Genomic DNA, 18,586 nt, shown 5'->3' with positions numbered 1-18,586 from the left:
TCATCATCATTCATCAATTCATCATTATCATTTATCATATCATCATTAGTCATCACATCATCATCTTTCAATGTAAAGGTTTACTGTGTTTTGTATTATTATATTATTATATTACTGTATTATTATATTACTATATTATTGTATTATTGTATTATTGTATTATTATATTATTATATTATTGTATTATTGTATGAAATAACCCACAGGGTCATTTTCTGGACACATAAACAGTATTACACAGTTTAATCATCCAGATGTTGGAATTGGACTCTGGAAAGAGTCTTTCTGCAGGTATGTGTCCATCAAAGGTGATGGGGGTGGGGGGGTGGATGAACATGTAGAACCTTAGAATAGGAGAACAGAGCTCCAATAAAACGTAAAGTATTTCTTCTCTGGTTACTGAGGATCAGACGGGGTCAGCAGCCGTCTCCTTCAAGTTCAACCAGCAGGGTCAAAGGTCAGCACACAAACGTGTGTGTGTGTGTGTGTGTGTGTGTGTGTCTATATTAGGAGGATAGATGGAGGTAAAGCTTGCCACCATCTTCATTTTCAATTTTGTTCTACTGCTGCTGTGAACATGGAGCTGCAGAGGTGAGCTGCTCCTCATGGAAAATATTCATGACTCTTTATTAGGGCCTGAGCACTGAAGGGTACCTATTGAAACAGCTGTTTATTATTGATAATTGATTTTTCATATCAGCCATGCTGCATTCTACTGTCTGTTACTTTCATTATCAACTGATCTGAAATGAGATAAAATTTAAAAATAAAAAATGTCTGGTATAAATAAAAGACCACTGATGGAAAGTGACGGAAACAAGTTGTACTGTGATGGTTTAAGTGAAGGTGACTGGTGTTTGATAAGGATTTTTACACCATCAGATCAGAGCTGATCAGCTGGGAGGATGAAGAGGAGAAGAAAATGACTGTGGTAAGAAAACTTAATGTTTCTGCTCTTTTTCTATTCAATTTACAAAGAAACATTAAACAAGTTTAGGTTCCAGACAGATTTGGTTTTTAAGGTTCCACCTGTTCAGTTCTAATGTTTCTGTTCTTTGTATGTGAACATGAAACGTCTGGTTCTCATTTCTGTACTCAGACAAACAGAACATGTGAAACATCCCAAAGTGAATCTGATGTGACCACAAACTGTATGTGGATATTTACATACATGTCAGACAGTGTGGAGCACTTTCACATGTATGAATTATTATCTCGACTCTTCATTCAGAGACAGAAAGTTTGATCATTCAGATCCGCAGTTCAAGATCAGTCAGATCAAGCTGATTTTACTGAACTTGTTTTTAATATAATTTAATTTAAAAACTGTGTGTGTATGTGTGTGTGTGTGTGTGTGTGTGTGAGAGTCCTGTGACCTCTGACGTGATTGGTGGATAATAAAGTGACATCAGAAGTAGGTTAATGATTAGCTCTGGTCCACCTGTCGCTGTCATGGTAACAGTATGTCAGTCAGTCAGCTGACTTTCTGCTGCCCCTCACTGACTCTGTTTCTCTCCATCTTTTCTCTCTGTCTGTTCAGTCTGTTTCTTATCGTCAGCTTCAGTGACATCAGAGTTTTGTTGCTGTTGTGCGCCACATGTAAAGTGTTGACAATGATTCATCTTTAAATGTCTAAAGAAGTAAACTGTTTTTCCTTTCATGAATATAAAAAAGTCAGAGTATATGTGTGTATGTGTTTGAAGGGTTTATAACACACACATCAGTGTTTGTGTGTTTGTTTCTTCTTCACTGTCAGAGATCACATGAACCCTACTGACCTCTGACCCCTCCACTTTGGGAAGTGATTGGGCAATAAAATGACACCAGAGAAGGACATGTCCAACACACACACACACACACACACACACACACACACACACAGAGCTGTAAACTGAGGCCGTGGTTCCTCTTTAAGCTGCTAATAAAGTTTTACAAGACAGAGGAGACAAGGGGTCAGAGGTCAGGCAACCTGCTGTGTGGTGGGTGGTGGATCTCTATATTGTTATTTGGTTGGTCAGTTGGTGTGGTGGTGTGGGGTGCACATGTTTACTGTGTTTGTTGATTCTCTGCAATAATAAACTGAACATAATTTGTATTATTATTATTATAAGTAGTATTATTATTATTGTTCATTCAATGTAACAGTGTTACAGTGTTACAGTGGTACAATGTTAAGATGGTACAGTGGTACAGTGGTACAGTGATACAATGTTACAGTGTTACAGTGGTACAATGTTAAAATGGTACAGTGCTACAGTGGTACAGTGTTACAGTGGTACAGGTTAGGGTTGAACCGGTCACTCTAAATTGCTCATAGGTGTGAATGTGAGCATGAATGGTTGTTAGTCTCTGAGTCAGGGCTGTGTTAAATAGGTGACCTGTCCAGAAGGACCCTGCCTCTCATCCTGGACAATCATCTCTGTGTCTTCAGCAGGTGGAGGATGGAGGCTACGAGTTGTCTATCTCTGAAGAGAAGCAGGACACTCAGACCTGCAGCAGAAACCCAGACTCTGAGCCTCCAGTCGGCCTCAAGGTCAGAGCAAAACTCCTGAACCAGAATCCATCAACATGTCAGCCAGTTTAGTCCAGCTTTAGTCCAGCTGGGCACCATGTTCCTTGGAGGAGGGGGTCATGAGTTATTAACATACTAACAGTGGCTGCTGTTGTTACATTAATAATAATGTCAGATAGTGTTTTGTTTCATATACATAAATAAGGTGATGATCTTTTTTATTTATCTATATAAATATATCTGAATCTTTTATTTATCTATATATTTGTATTTATAATAAAGGCAACAGTGGTGCCAGTGGTAATCCGAGCACTGGGGGCTGTGACCCCCAAACAGGGAGAATGGCTCCAGCAGATTCCAGGTATAACATCTGAGGTCACTGTCCAGAAGAGTGTAGTCCTAGGAACCGCTAAGAAGACTACAAAGCAAACTCTGCTGCAGCTAACCCCCCCCCCCCAGACCGGGATTTCACTGGAAAACAGCTGTGGGGTTCTACCAGCTGTCATTCTGTAGCAGTACTAATAGTAGTTGTGGTAGCAATACTTACATTGGATCAGATGTTAACACTTTGCAGTCTGAGGTCTCCTGTTCCTCTGTCTGCCCTGGGTCAGATGGATAAATCCGGCCGTCTCCTCCTGGAGACTCCAGCTGACCTCCAGAAGCTTCTGCTGCTGAGGAAGACCAAGAGACAGAAGAAAGCTGCTGTCAGGAGACCTGCTGCTTTGCCCCTTGCTGCCCAGACAGTGGTAAGACCATCACACAACCACTCAGGTGACCAGGTGATTTACTCAAGTAGTGAAGTACGACTGTGGGACACCTTCACTTCTGTAACTCATTTCGAGGCTTGGCCTTTTGGACAGAAGACCAGACCAGCTTTGGTTTTTGAAATAATCAACGCATCAATTAGTAATGTAAATGATTTACATTTAGTTGCAGTCATATACAGAAAAGTTAGAAGCAGCTCCACAATAATCTTATGACATAATCTTTGTTTAACAGCAGATGTATAGTTTCAGTACTTTTACTTTAATACTTTCAATACTCTTAGTGCATTTTTCGGATTATACTTATTTTTACTGTGTGGTATCAGTACTTTTACGGGGTGGTACCAGTACTTTTTAAGTGTGGTATCAGTAATTTTACTGTAGTAAAGGATGTGAATACTTCCTCCACCACTGTTGAGTCAACACTGTTGAGTCAAATAAAAGAAACAGTTAAAGTAGAAGCTTCACATGAAGTCAACATTTAATCCATTAACACAAACTGTTAAATAATGAAGAGAAAATCATTGTAGCTTCTAACGTTTATATTTTAACAGAAAACATTATTTTAGTGGAGACTGACATTTATATGAGAAAATAAGAAGAGTGGTCTGCATCAGTGTTGAAGATCAGACAGGAAGTACAGTCTGTTTTTAGTCTTATATAATGTGTGTGGTGTGTGTGTGTGTGTGTGTGTGTGTGTGTCAGCCTTATTATGTGGATGAGGACGATTTCTTTAAGGCCTGTGATCAGAATCAACAGCTGGTAATTGATAGGTACCTGTCCACGGGTGGAGACATCAACACCTGCGACACTGTGAGTCATCCACACTCCACCCTGTGTGTAGTAAATGTGTGTTACTGTGTATATTTTCTGTGTGGAGATAATGTGTGTTACTGTGTGTATTTGCTCAGTGTAGATAATATGTGTTACTGTGTGTAGTTTGAGCGTACAGGTCTCCACAGAGCGTGCTCTCAGGGTCACACTGACGTTGTCTCCAAACTGTTGGAGTCTGGAGCGAACATCCACAGCAGAGACAAGGTAGACCTAGTTTATCTGGTCAGTGTTAGGACCAGTTTAATCCAGACTCAAAACCAGTTTAATCCAGAGTCAAAATCAGTTTAAAAGAGAGTTAATACCAGTTCAATCCAGAGTTAGTCCAGGGTCTGATTTTCCCGTTCTTTCCAGCTCTGGTCCACATGTGTCCACTCTGCCTGTCGAGGAGGACATCTGTCTGTCCTCAAACAGCTGCTGAACCACGGAGCTGACATGACTGCAACAGACACGGTAATACCACTGACATTACTACTACTACTGCAACAGACAAGATAATACGACTGACATTACTACTACTACTACCGATAAAAGTACAAGTGTTTACTACATGTTACTCATTCCAAACATAAAGAGTATTATGACTTCAAGCATTGGATACAGAAACTGTCTCTACTCTCATCTACAAACATCTAATATTAATACATGAGAAAACACAGACTGTGATTTGAATCTACTCTCTTCAAAAATATACAACTCTACATGAGGTACTTCTATAGTCAGATAAATACTCTGAATACTCAGATTATATTTAGCAGGAAAACTTGACGGTACTAAAACTGGTTTCACCTGTAATTATATTAATATATTTAATATTTTAATAAAGTTAAATTACTTACGACTATTTCTGTTACTGTCACCAAAGCCCCATCGATATGTGTGTGTGTGTGTGTGTGTGTTAGCTGAACAGCACTCCTCTTCATGTCTCTGTGCGGACTGGACACTATGACTGTGCTGAGCACCTGATTCACTGTGGAGCTGAACTCAACACACAGGACAGAGTGAGTCAACACACAGTCAACACACACACACACACACACACACACACACACACACACACTTGTACTTCCATCTAACCCTAACCTTAACCCTTTTCCTAACCCTAACCCACTTCCATGTGATTTGAAGGTGTCTCAAAAAGTGAGGACCGGCCAAAATGTCCTCACTTTCCCAAAATGTCCTCACTCTGTTAGTAAAATACTTTTTTTGGTCCTTGCTATGTATCAAGTACAAGTACACGCACACACACACTCACACACGTGTGTTGTGTTTGTTTCAGGAGGGAGACACTCCTCTTCATGATGCTGTTCGACTCAACAGATTCAAAATCATCCAGCTGCTGTTACTGCACGGAGCCAACACACACATCACCAACCAGGTAACACACACACATCACCGACCAGGTAACACACACACATTATCATCCAGGTAACACACACACATTACTGCCCAGGTAACTGTATGAGAAGTTACTGATGTGATGGATGAAACGTTGGTGTCCTGTCACTGGACAAGGACAAAGCTGATGATCACAGGTAAGACAGTGGGTAGGCTTCTCATATAATGGAGCTAAGTGTGAGGTGAAAGTGGGAGGTGGGCTAAGCAGACCTCTACAATCCAAAGGCAGGGCAGTCCCCTCTCTGGTCAGCTCTACAGTTTCCATCCATCCATTTTCTTCCACTTATCTGAGGTTTGGTCGTGGTGGCAGGTCCAAAGCAGTCCAGACGGTCCAGGCACTTCCTGGGGGTCCTGAGGAGTCCACTATTCGACAGCCAGGACAGAGCCCACATCGCTCGTCCTGAAACCAAAGGTTCAACGATCAGTTGGAGCTCCATTTCCAGCAGCCTGGCTGCTTTCCCCAGGAGGCTGATCAGTGTGACACCCTGATAATTTGAGCACACCCTTCAGTCCCCCTGTTTGAAAATGAGAACCACCACTCCAGTCCACTGTCCCCAACCTCCATGGGACATTGAAGAGGCATGTCAACCAAGACAGCCCTACAATGTCCAGAGCCTTCAGCATTTCTAATACAATCCTATCTCATCTGATCAAATCAAATCTAATCAAATCTAATCAAATCTAATCTAATCTAATCTAATCCACTCCAGACGCCTTGCCGTCGAGGAGCTTCTTGACTACCTCAGCAACCCATTCTAAGGATATGTGCAAAACTTACCACGTCTTCAAACTCTGCCTCCTCCTCAGAAGACATATTGGCTGGGTTCAGTAGTTCCTCAAAGTATCCCTTCCACCGACCGACAATATCCACAGTCCGAGTCCCAGTAATTCAACACAATACAAAACTATTTTATACAGATGAATACAAACATTGAGATCACACAGATGTGTAGTTTGGGGGATGTTGTTGTGAGTCAGGCTGTGGCAGGCAGAGAGCTGCTGGTCCTTCACCCAGGAGAACTGAGAGTTTCTCCTTAGGGGTTAACATCTGGAGGTTTGGTATCTTCTTGCTTGTTTCTCTGAAGCGGAGGTCTCTCACTGGAGAGAACTTATCACAGTGGAGCAGTGACCACAGACTTGCTCCTCTCTGGACAGCCATGTCTGTCTGTGCCTTCCTGTTGGTCACTGTGTTTGGTCAGGATCCGTCTCTGCCTCCTGTCTCTGACAGAGTAGAGACACTCAGACATTTATATTCTCTGTTCAGGGACAGATAACTAATACAACACTTCAGGCTAATTTGGGTTTTGGTTTCATTTGTTCAGTGGTGTACATAAAGATGTGTTGACTAATTGATTAGTTTAATTCTGTTGTGTTGCTCTGAATCATTGATGATGAGAGCGTGGCTAGTTAACCCCCCCCCCCTCTGTACCTCTCCTCCAGGATGGACACTGTCCTCTTGATGGGGTGTTGCAGTGGCAGAATGAAGCAAAGACTCTCCTCCTGGAGAAGAACCACAGGAAGTAATGTCACTAGACAAACGTGTTCCTCATTCTGTATCATTATTATTATTGATTTTTGATTGGTTTTATTTATTATTTATTCTTTTGAGAGATGTCATGAACAAGGTTTTTATTTTTAACTAACTTTTTGTGGAGATGATGAGAACATGATCAGCTGTTTGATGTGTGGATGCTCTGCATGTTGTGATATATTTCAAAATAAAGTTTTTCAGTGTCTCAGTCTTCTATCTCAATTAAATAATCAGACCCTGGGCTGGATCTTCCTCTAAACTGACTCAGACTAATGTTGTTCAGTGTTTGTATTTTTCTCTTAAATGGATTAAACATGTGGTGTGTTGATGTCACCTGCAGCTCAGTGACATGGATCCTGGTCCTTCATGTCTTCAGGGTAGAACTGAACTTTCACTTTACTAAAACACCAGCTGATGCATCATGTGACTGTCTTTAATAATTGTATCACTCATCAACCTAACCCTAACCCTTAACCTTGATTGTTCCCCTTTCTGTAAGTCGCTTTGGAAAAAAGCGTCTGCTAAATGACTAAATGTAAATGTAAATGTAAATCATCATCATCATCATCAAACATGTAACATGTTTAATATCTCCCCTTCCCCCTTTAAAAATGTAACAGTCACCTTTACTCAGAACAGTAGCTCTTTCAAGTAACAATACTTTTACTTTAGTACATTTTTCCAGTTCTTTCCACCCCGGGTTGGGCCACACCCTCTGTTTCCTTCCAGGGGTCTAAACTTCTGTCAGCACCACCCACAGGATGCTGAGTTCACTACAGCCATAATCTGAACAGTCCTGGATCTCAACATGTAGATTCTCGCCTGGCGGCGGTCCTGGAGAAAAGATCATGGGGACTCGCAGGAAGGAGATTGGGACATTTCCTGATCAGCTGATGGTTTGTTTTGTCTCACATCCTTCTGGTCTCGCTGCTTGTTGTGAAATAAAATCAACAATCATCTGCTACTTAAATATTTTACTTTTATTTCAAGTTTCTGACATACAGGAAATACAGCTGTTTTTATTTTTCACAGTTTAAGTGTTCCAACCCTATCCAAACTTAGAAACACCTGAGTGAGCCCAATGTCCAGCCTGAAACATATAAAACCAGGTCATCAGCATACAGAGATATGCACTGCTTCACCTGTTCGTCTGCAGGGAGCTTTCCTCTTACTGCTGCTCTGCTCAGAGCCCAACTGTCATGGCCGATCAGTTTGGCCAGTCTCAGGCTGAGGATGCACCACCATGAATAAGAACAGGTCACATCATCATTTGTTTTAGTGTGTTCTTAAAATGTGTGATTCAGGCTTTATTGTCATCGTCAGTGTTTAATCTGAAATCCTACAGTGAGCAGTTACAGTGAGGCTCAGCACCACAACATGTACACAACAGCATGTACACACATTTATACACATGCTCACTCTTTTATACACAACATATACACAACACCATGTACAACTGCACTCAGACACACTGACAGCAGCAGGTTTTCTTTTCCCTCCACAGTCTGACATCACATTGCTCCCTGTTTGTATGAAGATGAAATAATATATTGATATTCACTGCTACTGTAGTATTACTGTGTACTACATACTGTATAGAGGATCAAGGTGCAGTCAGGACAGGTCAGTGGGTCAGCTGGGGGATGTGAAGAACCTCCTCCCTGGTTCAACTCGACCACTGAGGAGAGAAAATATAAAGTCCAGTAACTGCTGCAGTCAGGTCCACAATCCAGGCCACTAACAGGGACTAAAGACCCCAGAGCAAAGACAAGAAGACCTGTTTCACTATGTGTTGTCATTGTGTTTTTGGATTAGTTGTACTCAATCTTGCACCCTTGGTCCTCTCCGTCTCTGCAGCCTTTATTGAAATCTTTTTTTATGTCATTCAGCAGGTGACCTACTCACCACTGTCAACAGGTCTCTCCAGACCAGCATCTTCTCCATCCATGAAGCCCCTTTTATAAAAGAACAATCTAGATCCTACAGTAGTAAGTAGCTCTGGACCGTACTCCATACTCTGGGTCCTCAGTTTCCCAGTCTGTCTTCTGATCTCATCATAGCACCAAACAGCTCTTGTTAAAGTTATCAGGGACTTCAGGATTTTCACTGATGCCAAAAACCTTCCAGATTCAGTTCCAGTGAGTTCATAATTCAACACTGTAGATTCTAACATTAATCAACAGACAGCTGAGTCGGTCGATGTGATGCTGTACTCCACAGGTTCAGATCTTCAACACTGTAAAGTCACACTTGCCTTCAGTGATTTCAGATCATGTAAATCTGATTTCCGGGTCCAGTCCAGGACCTCCCCAGTTTATTCTTTACGTGCTTACACGTAACCTACCAGTTTATAAACCTGTGGGATCCCTCAGGTCACAGGACAGATGTTTCCTACAGATGTTTCCTGATAACAGAGGTCTCAGTGTTCACACACATCCAACACATCTTTCTTTTAAAAATAAACTTTACAAATTTCTATGTAATTCAGCTTTTAATTTGTTTTAAATGAACTTGTTTGGTGCGTGTGTGTTTGTGTGTTCATGTATGTTTACTGTTCCTCTGTTTTCTTTTCCACAGCAGCAGATCTCAGACCAGTACAAGCCATTTAAAGCAGGCCTCAGTCTGACACAGTGCTGATCACTGAACAGACCACAGGCTGGTGGACGTCTCACCTGTTGGTGAAGGTGTTTCCCAGGTTCCTGATTCTGCCTCTCAGAGACCCTCTGGGAGTTTTGTAGTAACTGTTCAGCTCTGGGGAAGTTAAAGGCTGAAACAAACGACCTGAAAAAAAAAAAAAAAACAACAGCGTAAGGAATGAAATGTGCAGCTGTTTGTACTCTTTCCTCCCGTTCACTATGACTGAAGAGATTTCTTCAGAACACAACTACACTGAAACAGATGGAGGACTAAATCCAGTCCTCCTACCGATCCAGAACCACCAACATCTGCCGGTCTCAACCAGGAGAGAGTCACAACTTCAGCAGACAGAACATTTTCATCAGGGAGTTCACCGTCGTATCTGAATTCTGGACACTCTCAGATCCACAGGAAGTAATGTCAGACCACAGCACGAGGTATTTCAGAGGAACAGACCCTGAGCACAATGACTTAAATTAATACATGAGACACAAACTGAAGCTGAGTGGACTGGATGTTAATAACATCTGTAAACCCACCATGTCCATCTTCCTGGCTGCTGGTCTTAATGGCGGAGGATGAAGATGAGACTTGATCTGTGTGGACAGCGAGGACACGTCTCCAGTAGTCTTCAGGGAGGGACAACAGCCGACAAATGACCTGATACAGAAGCAAAAGGTTCAAAGAACGACAGAGAGAAAAGGTGATGACCTCACACAAATATTGACCAGCATTCAAAACCTGAGTGATTCTACAGAAACATGTTCAGGTGAAGATGATCTGAAGTACACAAGCCTCACAGACTTGTTACCACGCTGACCTTTGGCTGAGTGTTTGTGTCTCTCATGATGGTTGTTGGAGATGGCTCAGACATCCCATGTCCCACTATAGTTGGTCCAAACACCCGAGCCAAATTACTCTGGTCCATCTGACACTGGGGGCTCTTCATCACTCTGAAAATATAACAATACTGACAGTAAACTCACTACATAATCAAACTGTCACTGACTGTCATCACACATGTGACTCTTGGACAATTTCAAATGACTTCTCAACTTACAATTAAAACCACCACAAAGATGCACAAAACCACCAGGAATCATTATTATTAATAACTGAGCTTCTGGTGAACAGATATATATCAAGTAAACCATGTATTGATGGACCACACACTGTTGTCTATACTGATGTGACTGTTCATGATGTTTAAAAGAACTTTATTCTGGGTTATTTCTGAATGACGACCTGGTTTTCACTTTTGTTACTTTTGTTTCATCTGCTGGGATAAAATCAGTTGTGATGTCAGAGCTGATTTCCAGAAGAAGACTTCCAGGAAGAGCTGAAAGGTCTTACCTGTGTAGGTGGAGCATGAGAAAAGCCAGAGTGTCTCTGTTTGCCTCAGGCAGCTCTGCTACAGCCTGATAAATGACGGCTGAGCTGTTGTCTTCATCAGGCAGCTCTGAAACACACAGTTATTTATAACTACACACACAACATGAACTAAACACTGAACAGCTGATTGATCCCCCACATCCTCCACCTCCTCCACCATCTGCACACAATCAAAACATGATGATGTGAGTCGAAGAACTGCTGTTCAACAAACAGAAAATTAACCAAAAAACACGTGAGAAAACTGAAGAGTCAGTGGAGGAGGAGCTACTGAAGAGAGGGATGAAGGTGAGGAGGAGGAGCAAGAAGAGGAGGAGGGGTATGCCTGTATATATTATTTACTTGACAATTTAAATATTTGCAGAGGAGCCACACACACACACACACACACACACACACACACACACACACACACACACACACACACACACACACACACCTGAGGCCTCCATGAAGGTCCGGTGCAGTCTGAAGGTGACTAGAGGCTCCTTCAGTCTCCTCAGAAAGTCCTTCAAGAGACCACACAGCACGTGGACGTCCTGGACTCTACTGAGCATGAGTGGAGTTCTCCCCTGAAGGAACCGATCTCTGAGCTCCTTCACCAGACGTTCTCCTCCAGGAATTCTGTACAGTCCCCTCTGTAAAGACAGACAGGTAGACAGACAGGTGGGTAGACAGGGATAAGGACAGGTAGGAGGACAGACATGTAGAAGGACAGCTGGACAGACAGGTAGAAGGACATCGGCAGATTGAACAGGAGTCAGTCACAGTTTGAGACTGAAGGTTTAAATTCTCCCACTGAGACTGTCAGTGGGTGGGGGGGTTCAAATGTTCACACAGAGTGGTTATCTGTGTGTTAACAGTCACTTGTTCATTCTGCTGTTAACCTTTGGCCATGTCCTCTCATTCTCTGTTCTCTTTGGTTGATGTGTCTGAGACAGAACACAGACACAGGAGAAGCTCCTTTCCAAAGTGCTCCTGGCTACAGGAAGCAAACCTGCAGAGTGAGGCTCATAACCGGTCAGATCGAGGTCCAATCAGATTCCCACAAAAACTTCAGACCACGTTCAGATCTGGACCAGAGTCTGATTCAACAACACAGGATTACAGTCCGGGACAATGCTCACCTCCTCCAGGCCCCTCCTCTCGATCTCACACACACAGTCCCTGATCAGCTGTGGCACCCTGGGATGAATCACTGGAGCAAAACCCTCCAGAGAGTCCTGGAGAGGGACCAACAGAAACATATCTGAGTCTGGTCTCTTAGAGTCCGGACTCATTCAGACTGGATCCAGAAACAATCAGAGCCACAATCACTTCCTGTTTCTGTGGATTGAAAAGGTTTGTTTGTGCAACAGCCAGGTGAAGGTGAAGGTGAAGGTTGAGTTCAGTGCAGCTGCTCAGTACCTGTATGGTCCACAGTAACCTGGTGACCTCAGTGACCTGTGATAGGTGTATATCAGATTTAGTTGTGTATGACCTCAGTCTGTGTCAGTGTGTATGTGTGGTACAGATGAGGACTGAAGGCGGAGCCTTTAGGAGCTCCAGTCGTCCTCCATCTTTAATTAGGATTAAAATAGTTCTGTATTCTCACTGTGGCAGAAAATCTGGAGCCACATCCTTGGATTTTAAAGTGGACCTGACTTTTTTCCTTCAGCTGAATTTCATCAGCTCAGTGTGACAGCATGACTGAGGTACCGTTGGAGTTGAACTTCCTGTCGTGGAGGCCAAGCAGCCGTCGGTGAGTTTCTGTTTGCACTCTGGATGAGCAACCAAGCGACAGTTTCTGCACTTCACCGCCATCTTCCCAAAGCGGATTCTCTTCCCACAGGGCAAGCATGTCTCTGGCCGGATCACCTGGAGGAAGTCAGATATATGAAAGTAAGGAATAGGACTTTCCAGCTCAGTGAGTGACTTTGATGTGAGTGGTGTTTCTTGGTAAGACCATACCGTTTTAGACAGAAACACATGTTTCTGGGTTTTCTCAAATCTGCAGGGGGGAGCCGCTCTGACAGAGGCGCTCTGTTCCATCTTAGCTTCAGTTTCAGGCTCCGCCTCCGTCTCTTCACAGGGAAACCACAAAGAGGTTTGGTCTGAGGAACAGTGAATGCCATCATGGGTTTTATAGACCGTCATGCCAACATCACTGTCTCTTCTCTCTGACGGCTTCACCAGGCAACTGGACCTACTACAGGTTCTCGTAGACGTTCACCTGAAAGGCTTCTTCAGTGGAGAGGAACTGATGAGAACCTCCAGCAGGTCCAGTTCTCTGGTGAAACCATGACCTGGATGTAGCCTTCACAGAAGATGATTTCTCAACTGGACTATTGGAGAAAGGGTCAAATGAATTTGCAGATCAGATGTGATGTTTTTTAGGGGGGGGCTTTTTTCAACAGTTGCTAATGTGACCACAAAGACTAAACTAACCTCCTCCCACTGAAACGGCACACTCCTGGGTCAGGCTGCGGACCAGGTTTTCGGGGGTGTCCTGTGTGATTCCCACCACCATGTGGATGTGACCTCCAGTCTCAGGGGTCATCACTGACGCCTTCACTATTGTCTCAACCTCCTGAGTCACACAAACTTAAAATGTTAGACTTTAAAACCACAGATGATCAGGTGATTCAATGCTTCAAGCCTCAGGTTTCCTGGACCAGGAGTCATACTGGTCATATTGACTTTGACTATTTTCATTATTGATGAATCATTTGGTGATCACCTTTGCTGGAGTCAACCAAAACCTCCACTTTTCTAATGTGGAAAACAACAGTCACATCTGAGTGAGATGATTCAGTTCAGGTTTGATTGAAACTGAGGACAAGTGTTGGTGTCATGTGACAGAGAGCAAGGACGAAGCCAAAATAAATCTGTTCCATGGCGGTTACATTCTAAAGCAGAGGAATGAATGGAGTCATCCATTACACCAACCCAACACCATGATGGTCAACCTACTTTCAGTAAGATGTAAGATGGAAACCAGGACCTTTAGGTCCTAGTTTAGTTCCTGTGGTTCCACAGTCCCTGGAACTGCTCTAGATGATGTTACAGAACTTTACTGATTGGAAATAAAACACACAGATTACACTGACACAGAAATCTGATCTTAATCCATTTACCATCAGTAGTGGTGCACCACAGGGGTCTTTACCATCTACATTATAGACAACATTATTATTAGAGCGTCAGTGTCCATGTTCAGACTCTGCTTCCAGCACAGAGAGGTGAGATGTGTCTGCACACAACCACCTCAACGAGCAGAGGTAACACAGCGTTCAGTCGTTAAGTCTCCAGCCCAGACGGAAATATTGTTCATTTTACTGCTCATTTATCTGACCAACTACAACATGCAGTCCAGCTGATGCATGGATAAAATGAGAAGTCCAAATACAGATTTAAATCATGAAACCTGCATGAAAACAACAAAGCTTTTACTTTAAAATATCTCATGATTGTGTCTCAACATCTGGGAACATCTGTTTTCTATGAGGCCCCTCAGTGACGAAGACAGATGTTTAGAAATGTCTAAGTTCCTGACTCTTTTGATGGATATGTTCACCTTCTCCACAGTTTTTCTCTCCAACAGCTCTGCAGACATGTTATTGCCTCTGCCCCGCTTCACAACCGGAACCCCGACAGGTCCCATCGACGAACGCTGCAGAGAACCAATAGAACCAACAGAACGTCAACAGATCATCAGATCAACAGAAGCTTGATTACAGCAGTATTTTCAAAACCAGGAACTACTCTGAAATTATTTAGTGCTTTATAAACAGCAGTCACACAAGTTAAAACAGTAACAAGTGCACATCAAATAGTAAAAACAAAGGAGGGAAGGAAAATACCAGTTACACATATGGGGGTGAGAAGGTCATGGGTGACTGTGACTCTTCATATAGAAACTGGTCTATAAAGTTACTTTATGAATGTGTGAACACAGGACAGTCTGTGTTTAAAGTGTCTCAGTTACCCTCCTCTCTCTGGCTCGAGATCTCAAAGGTTTGATCACAGTCGTGTCCAGATCCTGAAACATAAAAACACAAACATCATCACATCAGGCTGCAGCAGAATGTTTTATTTAAAGGAAATACAACATGATGGACTCTTAACGATATTTTATGTCCTTTACAAATCACTCTAATGTTGAGCAGTTGTATTCTAGCTGTCAGAAGCAGGTTTCACTTGTCTGCATGTTAATTTAAATAGAAATAAAATACAAGTAAATCTGTTCAGGTTATATTGGTACCATGTCATCATCGGTCCGGTCGTAGCTGATATCAGAGTGAGACAGGAAAGACGACTCGTCTATCACAGACAACCTGAAGGAACAAAGAAGAAGTTTAATCACTACAACTGTTCACAGGACATCCAACAGACTGATGTCTGACTGTTACAATGTCTGATGTCTGATTGTAACAGTGACTGTAACAGTGACTGATGTCTGACTGTAACAATGACTAGTCTGACTGTAACAATCACTGATGTTTGACTATAACAGCGACTGATGTCTGATTGTAGCAGGAACATAAACAGTCTCTTCAGCACACAATGGTTCTAATGTCCAGACAAGAATCTTTACACCATAAAATCAACTGTTGAAACTGAGCACATTTGAGCTCTACAGAACAAAGGTGACCCCCCTGTGGACAAACTGGTGAACTACATTATGTTGACCTCTCCTGGAGAGCAACTCAACACACCACCTTCACAGACTCAAACATCTCTCCCTGGATCCTGTTGTTTTGATATCTGTCGACAGTTCAGCTCAAAAAGCCTCTACTTCACCAGCCAAACTGAAAATAAAGATTCTTTTTGAAAAAAACTGATTCAGTGGATTTTCTCTGGAATAAAGGAAAAAAATCTCTGTTGTACTGAACAGTATAAAATGGAACCAGGATCAACAGATAAAGTGACATAAACTCTAAACTAATGGATTTGGCGTGAAGTTGCTCTTCAGGAAATGGTCCAACAGCTTCATGTCACATTAATCTTTAACTTCCCGTTTGCTGCTCCTGTGCAGGGTCACGTTTCCCGCTTTGTGTTCAAAAGTAGCTAACAGAGATTTCTGCTCGTCGTTCAGACAGGCGCTGGATTTACTGTCATGGACCAGGATATCACACATGAGCTGCATCTGCCTCTGCTGGAAACATCGGGGACAAGATGAACAGTTAATATGCTCTCAGAGCCCCCAAGTGCCCCCTGCAGGCTGCAGAGTTCACCATATCTGCGTTATCAGAGCCTGAACGTGTGAACTTTGTCCTGAGGGGGGCACTAGGAAACATCATGGACTCACCAGGTACTGATAGTCAGCCTCGATCTTGTAACGTTTCTTCATCTCCACGTCCAGCTGGTTTCGAGCGTGTTTCAGTTTGACCTCCAGAGCAGCTTTGGCCACATCAGACTTCACCAGCAGCTCTTTGTATTTCTTCAGCTCCAGCTCAGCGTGCATCCATCTTTTCCTGACCACCTCAAAGTTTTTCACCACATCAACTAACTCTGAAGGGTCAGACAAAATAAATTATTGTTTACAGCCTGAAACTGAAGAGACCCAAGACAGACTAGTGAGGAAACGTCCTGAACTAGGTTTCCTTTACATTATTCTGGATTTAAATCAATTAAAAACAATTTTAAATCTGGGATGTGAAGTGGATCTCAGGTTTTTTCTACATGTGGCCTGAGGTCAGTTTCATTAAGCAGATTACCAAGTAAACCGTGTTCTACAGGATCCTGTCAGGGACAAAAGAGTTTAGAATAAAGTCTAATAATAAAGATCAGTAGATGTTTGTATGGATCAGTGGATGTTCTGCTGTTGGAGTCTTTCCATGTCTCCACTCTGGTTTTAAAACAGAGCTTCGACCAAACAGAGGAGAGTTTATCACTAAATAACTACATCAGAACTATTGGAGCTTCATCTGAACTGAGCTCAGATTCTTTAATTCACAGGATCCTGACAGTGATGAAGCTGTGACTCTCCTCTTCATCACTGCAGCTCAGAATAACATGAGGAGACTCTGTGAGCAGAACTGGAAATAAAGACTAAACCTCTGATGTCTCTGATCAGATCAACACTGATCAATAATCATTAGAAATGAACATTTTCAGTCTCACTGACCTCACCACACATCAACTATATCAGGAAGAAATGTCACAATAATTCAGGCTCTGAGCCTCAGTCTGACTTTAATCATTATTTCTGCTGTTTGTTTTTTTATTCTGGTCATGTGACCATGTTGTTCACCTTGTTGAGTTCACCTTCTTAAATTTAAACAAAGTCATTGACAGTTTATTCTTGTATCATGTTAATACATGGTTCAAATGTTGCTCATAATTAAAAACTCATTATCCACGATTGTCAATGTTAGGTTAAGTCAAGCCAGATAACAAAATGATATCCTGGGTATGTTGAACTTTACATTTGTAGTACAGGTCTCAGGTGAGCCCGGGGGGGGGGGGGGGGGGGGGGGGCAGATTCCATGGTAACTGAGGTCAACCAATTTAACCTGGTTTAACTGGTCTCCTGAAAACTGCTCCTGGATCAGTGTCTCAGACCAGAGACCAAGTTCTGTCTTAATGAACTAGACTGACCCAGTTCAGTGTTCAGAGTGTTTTCCTCCATGTTGATCCTCTGAAGACAAAGAGCCAGCAGCTCCTCCACGATGATCCGAGACTCCCCCATCTCTGCTCAGTCTGAGGTCCAATGAACACAGTCATTATATAAACATGTGCATCATAATTAACAGAAAACATTCAGTCACACAGCTGATGACACACTGAGCCTGTGGTCTCCTCAGACAATAAATTACTGTTAAAGTCACTTTATACTAACTGACCATTATTTATCATTTCATTTTAACTGATCATCATTTCATTGAATAAAATCCTTCTTTGTCTTTTCACCCAGGAAGCTAAAGGTCAGAGATCACATTGAGTCTACCTGTTCATCAGATCCGGGTCTGACAGGCGGTTTGGTTCCACAGGTGTGAGAGCGGAGGTTTCTTCAGTGTTCACACTGTGATTGGCTCCAACAGCTTTTCACAACAACACGTGGTTCAAACAAACCTCACCGCACGCGGTAGCTCTCACCATCCACTGGCAGTAACGTGCCGCCGTGCTCTGACAGGTGGAGGTTACGGAAGTGTTGGTTTCATGTGCTGGAAACAACACGGGTGGAAACTCACGGCAGGGAGCGGTGACGCTGCAGCTCCGACTCTCTGCGCAGCAGCGGCCTCATTCATTTGTCCTGCTTCTGTGACCATGTGACCTCATGCGCACTTCCCACCGATGAGAACGTCATCGGCGCAGGTGTTTCGTCACGTGGTTTTTGATTAGGGGCGCTCCGTGTGGACGGTGTAACGCTAACCCTATGGAAGCAAATCCGCCTTTTGAAATGTTAGTCTGTGAATTTCCAGCACAGATTTTTTATTTTTTACTGTGAACTGTCTTTCAATCACTACATTTCCAATGTTCACAAATTTAGGATGAAAAGTTTAAGTTTAAAAATTCTAATCATATATATTCAAGTAC

The 18,586-nt window shown here is 42.7% G+C and overlaps 2 protein-coding genes and 1 long non-coding RNA gene across 10 annotated transcripts; 1 reads left to right on the top strand and 2 right to left on the bottom strand.

Annotated features, from left to right (window-relative positions):
- Nucleotides 1–147: 147 nt before the first annotated feature.
- LOC139609036 (ankyrin repeat domain-containing protein 1-like) lies at nt 148–7,857 on the top strand. 2 transcript variants are annotated; one of them, XM_071463269.1, is made up of 10 exons: nt 407–591; nt 883–931; nt 2,432–2,533; nt 3,124–3,258; nt 3,982–4,089; nt 4,216–4,314; nt 4,462–4,560; nt 5,010–5,108; nt 5,387–5,485; nt 6,946–7,857. In XM_071463269.1, the coding sequence occupies exons 1-10, from the start codon at nt 578–580 to the stop codon at nt 7,027–7,029; spliced, it is 888 nt and encodes a 295-aa protein (XP_071319370.1). In that variant the 5' UTR covers nt 407–577; the 3' UTR covers nt 7,030–7,857. The 2 variants fall into 2 exon arrangements, with proteins under 2 accessions (XP_071319369.1, XP_071319370.1); XM_071463268.1 differs by having other exon boundaries at nt 148–931; nt 2,435–2,533.
- LOC139609039 (uncharacterized) lies at nt 2,123–6,169 on the bottom strand. 3 transcript variants are annotated; one of them, XR_011685142.1, is made up of 4 exons: nt 5,716–6,169; nt 4,413–4,546; nt 3,060–3,183; nt 2,123–2,615 (listed from the first exon to the last, which is right to left on the bottom strand). It is a non-coding gene; the product is annotated as an uncharacterized lncRNA (long non-coding RNA). The 3 variants fall into 3 exon arrangements; XR_011685144.1 differs by having other exon boundaries at nt 2,123–2,490; XR_011685143.1 differs by lacking the exon at nt 5,716–6,169 and adding an exon at nt 4,947–5,050.
- Nucleotides 7,858–7,995: 138 nt separating the features above from the next.
- Nucleotides 7,996–18,411, bottom strand: LOC139609032 (rac GTPase-activating protein 1). 5 transcript variants are annotated; one of them, XM_071463257.1, is made up of 18 exons: nt 17,997–18,401; nt 17,648–17,749; nt 16,356–16,558; nt 16,064–16,202; nt 15,309–15,382; nt 15,033–15,086; nt 14,622–14,717; nt 13,493–13,634; nt 13,016–13,158; nt 12,764–12,922; nt 12,193–12,288; nt 11,505–11,703; nt 11,027–11,132; nt 10,494–10,626; nt 10,213–10,333; nt 9,709–9,817; nt 8,629–8,714; nt 7,996–8,263 (listed from the first exon to the last, which is right to left on the bottom strand). In XM_071463257.1, exons 2-17 carry the CDS (start codon nt 17,736–17,738, stop codon nt 8,669–8,671), a joined length of 1,911 nt encoding a protein of 636 aa, XP_071319358.1. In that variant the 5' UTR covers nt 17,739–17,749; nt 17,997–18,401; the 3' UTR covers nt 7,996–8,263; nt 8,629–8,668. The 5 variants fall into 5 exon arrangements, with proteins under 5 accessions (XP_071319358.1, XP_071319357.1, XP_071319359.1 ...); XM_071463256.1 differs by having other exon boundaries at nt 7,996–8,126; nt 17,997–18,400; XM_071463258.1 differs by having other exon boundaries at nt 7,996–8,714; nt 16,064–16,199; nt 17,997–18,411.
- Nucleotides 18,412–18,586: the final 175 nt, after the last annotated feature.

This window comes from Trachinotus anak, unplaced genomic scaffold, assembly GCF_046630095.1.
Source record: "Trachinotus anak isolate AG129_WGS33_773 ecotype Australia unplaced genomic scaffold, CSIRO_AGI_Tana_v1 ptg000025l, whole genome shotgun sequence".
NCBI classification, from domain to species: domain Eukaryota; kingdom Metazoa; phylum Chordata; class Actinopteri; order Carangiformes; family Carangidae; genus Trachinotus; species Trachinotus anak.
Note: the sequence above shows the minus strand (reverse complement) of the source record. Positions and strands in the feature narration are given on the sequence as shown.